Here is a 6,474-nt window from a genome sequence, read left to right on the forward strand (position 1 = left end):
AGGTCTCAACTTCAAGTACAAGATTGGATAGAAAATCTTCAAACTACATTCGAGGTACAGTCAGCAACAGAAGTCGTTGAACATAATTTGTTTCCAATATTTCCTAATCATTATCATTCACCATAAGTTACTGATTAATTTAAATTCAAAACAACTTGTCATAATTGAACTACAAAAGTAGCTGAACGCCGTCAAACCATTAACTGCTAAACATTACTAGCGACAATTTTTATGATCTGTAATAAATACAAATGTGGCTGAAATTAGCAAATTCTTTGTTTTACATACAAGCTGTTTTCCTATTCATTAAATTGAACCCATCAATCTTCAAGACACCCATCTCGCGAAGCGCAGCGCACCGCGTTCTTTAATAATAATATAATAATATCAGCCCTGTATTATATACTTGCCCACTGCTGAGCACGTGCCTCCTCTACTACTGAGAGGGATTAGGCCTTAGTCCACCACGCTGGCCTAGTGCGGATTGGTAGACTTCACACATCGGAATTCCTATAGAGAACTTCTCAGATGTGCAGGTTTCCTCACGATGTTTTCCTTCACCGTTAAAGCGAACGATAAATTCACAAAGAATACACACATGATTTTTTAGAAAAGTCAGAGGTGTGTGCCCTTGGGTTTTGAACCTGTGGACATTCGTCTCGGCAGTCCGTTCCACACCCAACTAGGCTATCGCCGCTTCTTTACTATCAAAACATTGCCGAATAAATACAACAGTCCAGAATATCAATTAAATTGTTATTTTACAACATACTAGCTTTGGCTCGCTACTCCACCCGCGTGAAAAAGATTTTCAAGGACAAAAGTCCTGCTTTATATTTACCCGGGATAGAAAGTAGTGTATAGCGCTTAAGAGTAATGTAGCTTCCTATTAGTGAAATATTTTCAACATGGGTTAAGCAGTTCCTGAGTTTAGCGCTTTCAAACAAATAAACTCTTCAGGTTTATATAATAGTATATATTGAAGTTAATAACCAGAATTATAATTTTTTTAGTATGGACAAAGCATCATATTATATTAGTAAGTAATATTATAACATTAATAGGAATAGGTTAGTTACATTTTAAACATCCTATTTTATAGAGCACTGGCCGGTTTAAGAAACGGATATGTAAATTCAAAATTATTCTGGCAGGAGATTCTCTTCGAAGGATTCAACGTAAACGTCAGTTATAAAACTTACAAGTAAAATGTTTAGCGACTTATGTAACATTGAAATGATAACCTTAATCTGTACTCTTCTTTGGTACGTGATTTATGGTCCGTTTCAATGTTCAGGTGTTTTGTAAATTAGTATCTGTTCATCGACTTTTGTTGCTGACCGTACCACCGAAGGACCAGTTCACCCCCGATCATGGTAAAACAGCGGGTCAACTGCACCAGGTATCGCCAATACTTGTAGCTACGAAGAACAAAACACATACGACCACGTCAAAAGGCCCTGTACCACCCACGTACAGCTCAAGCAATGCTGTAGACATGCTTGCTATGGCAATTAAAAACCTCACAAGTGCCACTGCCAATAAAACCAATGCCAGTTTACTGAGCCGCATGTCAACGCCAAAAGATTTACCGGAATTTGCTGGCGATCCAATGGAATGGCTCCAGTTTAAGCAGGCGTATGAGGAGTCCACTGAGGTGTGTAATTTTACGGACAAGGAGAATTTATGGAGGCTACGTAAGTGCCTTAAAGGGTCGGCGAAGGAATCAGTTAGTACTTTGTTTATCAGCGCCACGTCACCTGCGAAGGTTATGTCGACATTGGAGCTGCTGTATGGGAACCCTGACTGCATAATATCTCGTATTATAAACGACCTTAAAAAACTCCCGCCGCTGCACCAGGACTATCAAAAAGACTGTGTGACATTTGCAGTGAAAATTCAGAATTTTGTAGAGGCAGTTCAAGCTGTTGGACGTGAAGAATACCTGTTTGGGGTAAATATTGTATCCATTATTTTATCCAAGCTGCCTCCAATACTTATTTCAAAATGGTCAGATTACAGCTATAAATTTATAATAGAAGGAACTAAACCGCGGCTAATAATAATGTCTAAATTTTTACAAGAAGAGGCCGTAAAATTATCAACAACCGCGAGCATCATCACCAACATTCGACATGTCCCTTCAAAATACCAAAGGGAAAATACAACCCGAGCTATATCACATACATTCGCAATTCAAGAAAACGAATCCCAATGCCGATTTTGTAAAAAAGTCTGTTCACATACTAACCGAATGCAAAGAGTTCAAGAAAGCGCTACGTAATGTCAGATGGCAATTTGTCAAACGTCACGGAATTTGTTACAAATGTCTATTATCTCGCCATGAGCGCAATACATGCCCAGCGCCTTCCTGTGACAAAATAATTGCGGTCAACCCCATCATCGCCTTTTACACTACACCGTGAATGTGGTTGAACGAGAAAACGATCGACGTACGCATCGACCATCTATATCAATAGCTGCGGATGCACGTCACGAGCCTGAGCTGCGAGGTACTTCTCCTGCATCACAGTCGTCACCGTCACCAGCTACGGAAAATGTAACGTATATTAGTGCGAGTGATCGTAAAGTTTTGCTAAAAGTGGTTCCTGTTCGTATACACGGTCCCCTCGGTGTAGTGAATTCGAGTGCGTTGTTAGATGACGGGGCAACTGTATCGTTCATAAGCGCTAGCCTCGCAGAACGTGCAGGACTACACGGGCGCCGGGAAACAATGCATGTGCGTGGTGCTTGGACTGATAACGAACTGGTTTGTGAAACAACAATTGTTAATATGGACCTTAGTGGTATAGACAATAAGGTGTATAACATAAGAGCTCGTAGTATTAAGGAGTTAAACTTGCCTTTGCAAAAATTCGATTTTGTTAAATGTTATAATTATAGCCACTTAAGCGATATAAAGAATGATTTATGTACCGTTGATTTAAAACCTGAAATGTTAATTGGACAGGATAATTACCATTTGCTATTGCCCTTAGAAGTAAGGTTGGGTAAATTAAATGAGCCGTCCGCTACACTTACCCCTCTAGGCTGGTGCATCCACGGTAGTCTACGTGTGCCGCAGAACGAGCGCAAATCGACAATCGCCACTGCTCTCACTGTATTTGAGAATGCAGAGGATTCTATGTCATACGAGGTCGGTTTGCAGCATCTTCATGAGAAAGTCAAACGTTCCTTTGCCTTAGATTCACTAGGAATTTCAGCCACTATGCCGCGTCAAAATGCTGATGACGTACGCGCTATCGCTGACCTGGAACGTACTGCCCTTCTCAAGGACGGTCGTTGGTATGTTTCTCTACCATGGAAAGATAAGGAGTGTAAAATGCCAGACTCTTACACTGCCGCTGTAAGAAGGTTCCGAGGTATTGAAAATAAAATGGAGAAGGATTCAGGTTTTGCTTACAGGTACAGAGAACGTATTCAACATCTACTGGAAAATGGATTTGCTAGAGTACTTGAGGACTCCGCGCCCACTCCCCGGACATGGTATTTACCTCACTTCGGAGTGGACAATCCGAATAAAAAGAAATTACGTCTGGTATTTGATGCTGCGGCGAAGGTGAAAGGTTCGTGTCTTAATGATTACTTACTCACGGGCCCCGATTTGTTGTCATCTCTATTTGGTATAATGTTACGTTTTAGAGAGAATAAAGTAGCAGTAACAGGTGACATCAAAGATATGTTCTTACGCATAAAAATTCATGACGAAGACCAAGACGCATTTAGATTTATTTGGCGAAATAGTCCTAAAGAAAATATTAAGACGTATGTAATGACGTCACTAATTTTTGGAGCTAATTTTTCCCCCTTTATAGCGCAGTTTATAAAGAACAAAAATGCACAGCGCTATGTGTCAACCTTACCGGCCGCTGTTAAAGCAATAATGAATTCACACTATATGGATGACTATATAGATAGTTTGCCTGATGACGAGTCAGCAATAAAAATGGTAAAAAATATAACTAATATCCACTTATCAGGTGGTTTTGAGATTCGTAACTGGACTAGTAATAGCGAAGCTGTGTTGAACTCTATACCTGAAGCATCCTTAGGCACTGCAGCCATAAAGTTTAAAACTCATCAGCAGTTCGAAGGAGAGCGTATTTTGGGCCTGATATGGTATCCCAAAGATGACGTATGGGGTTTTGATGTATCTTTGAAAAGGATTCCCGAAAGCATTATTCACGGTAAGGAGCGCCCTACGAAACGGTTAATGTTAAGAATAGTAATGTCTATTTTTGATGTTTTAGGTTTCCTATCGCCATTTACTATACAAGAAAAAATTATGCTACAGGATACGTGGCGTCTTAATATTGGATGGGACGAATATATATCAGATGATATTTACGGTAAATGGTGCAAATGGATTAATTTACTTAAGTCTATTCGTGACTTACGCATACCGAGGTACTATCAGGCGCCATTAACAATAAGGCGAGATAGCCAGCCGGCCACGAACCTAACACCTTGCGATTCGCCAGTACTCATCGGACTCACTATGCCGCCGACACCTCCGCTCGCTACGACCGGTGAGGGAAACTCCGTGACAGAGTCCGCAGATGTTATGTCAATGAATATCGGCTATGACAACCTACAATTTTAGTGTTTAGCGACGCATCGAGTAAAGCAATGTGTGCGGTTGCATTTTGGCGCTGGAACATTAATGAAAAAATTTATGTCTCATTTATAGCAAGTAAGTGTAGAGTCTTACCTGTTAGGCCTATAACCATCCCGAAAGCTGAACTTGAAGCAGCTCGCCTGGCAGCTAGATTGGCGAATAATATAATAAGGGAGCATAGATTAACTCCAACCGTTAGATATTTTTGGTGTGATTCAACCACAGTTATCCATTGGATTCGAAACAATACACGGAAGTATAAAACATTTGAAGCTAATCGCCTAGGTGAGATAGATAACTTGACCCGTATACATGAATGGAAATATGTTCCTACGAAGTTAAACGTTGCTGACTTAGGCACCCGAGAATCTTTTGATTGCTCTGTCTTTGAAAGCGAGTGGTTTACGGGACCAGCTTTTTTATACAATGACATGTCTCAGTGGCCTCAGGATCTACTCAATTATGAATTGGTTGATGATAATCTGGAACACGTAGCGGTTACACATATGGAATCGGAATCATCAGTAACGTTATATCACTTACCTGTACCTGATCCTCTACGGTTTTCTTCCTGGCTACGTTTGAAGAGGTCTGCAGCTGCACTGCTAAGATTTGTCGATAAATGCAAAAGACTTCCTGGACAGTTAGACTGCAAGATGATGGATCGAGCAGAATGCTTACTGTTGAAGAGTGCTCAAGCAAAATCATTCCCTATTGAGATAACCGTTTTGACACGAGGTAAACCTGTACCTAAAAATAGTAAATTACTTACCTTGTCACCCTTTTTGGATAATCACGGCGTAATGAGGGTTAATGGGCGGATCAACTCTGCTCTCGGCGTGGACCTAGAAACGAAAAATCCTGTAATATTAGACGGACGACACCCTGTGGCAAAATTAATTGTTCGGCATTTCCACGTAATGGCCGCTCACGGAAACCAAGAATCCGTGGTGAATGAGCTGAAACAAAGATATTGGCTTTTAAAACTTAGACCTACAGTAAAAAACGTTGTGTCTCAATGTATGTTGTGCAGGATTCGCAAAGCTAGACCACAAGTACCCAGGATGGGAGATTTACCTTTCGCCCGAGTAGCCCATCACAATCGTCCATTTACCTTTTGTGGGTTAGACTTATTCGGCCCTCTGGAAGTTACAGAGGGAAGGCGACGAATGAAAAGATACGGAGTGATATTTACATGTTTGACGGTTCGAGCCGTACATATCGAATTAGTGGGATCGCTCACTGCGGACTCCTTAATTTTGGCCTTGCGACGTATGGCGTCGAGGCGTAGTTGACCGCGTCACATATATTCGGATAACGGAACAAATATGCGAGGTGCCGATAAGGAGCTGCAGAAATCTATTCAAGAAATAGATACAGGAGTTTTAAAAAATGAGGGTGTTAATAATGGATTTGATTGGACCTTTATTCCTCCGGCGAGTCCCCATTGGGGTGGGGCTTGGGAAAGATTAATAAGAACCATCAAAACTTCACTGAGAATTATATTAAAAGAACGTGCTCCAAGGGAAGAAGTTTTAAACACCTTCATGACAGAGGTGGAAAATATTGTGAACAGCCGTCCCTTGATGCATGTTAGCGTCGAGGCAGGTGACGTAGAGTCACTCACGCCAAACCATTTCCTTCTTGGAACGTCATCAAATCTGCCTATATTAGGAAGTTTTAATGACACGGATTTCTGTCTGCGCCAACAATGGCGTAAAGCTCAAAGGTTAGCTGACATGTACTGGCGTAGATGGGTAAGGGATATCCTTCCTGATCTCATACCAAGAGGAAAATGGTGTGGAGAGCAGAAACCCCTGCAAGTTGGCGATCTC

At 41.2% G+C, this 6,474-nt stretch overlaps 1 protein-coding gene across 1 annotated transcript; it reads left to right on the plus strand.

The window, feature by feature from the left end:
- The first annotated feature begins 3,245 nt into the window (after positions 1–3,245).
- Positions 3,246–4,649, plus strand: LOC115455415. The gene has a single exon (XM_030184059.2). The coding sequence runs from the start codon at positions 3,344–3,346 to the stop codon at positions 4,622–4,624; it is 1,281 nt and encodes a 426-aa protein (XP_030039919.2). The 5' UTR covers positions 3,246–3,343; the 3' UTR covers positions 4,625–4,649.
- The last annotated feature ends 1,825 nt before the right edge of the window (positions 4,650–6,474 follow it).

Source organism: Manduca sexta, chromosome 20, assembly GCF_014839805.1.
Source record: "Manduca sexta isolate Smith_Timp_Sample1 chromosome 20, JHU_Msex_v1.0, whole genome shotgun sequence".
Classification (NCBI taxonomy): Eukaryota; Metazoa; Arthropoda; class Insecta; order Lepidoptera; family Sphingidae; genus Manduca; species Manduca sexta.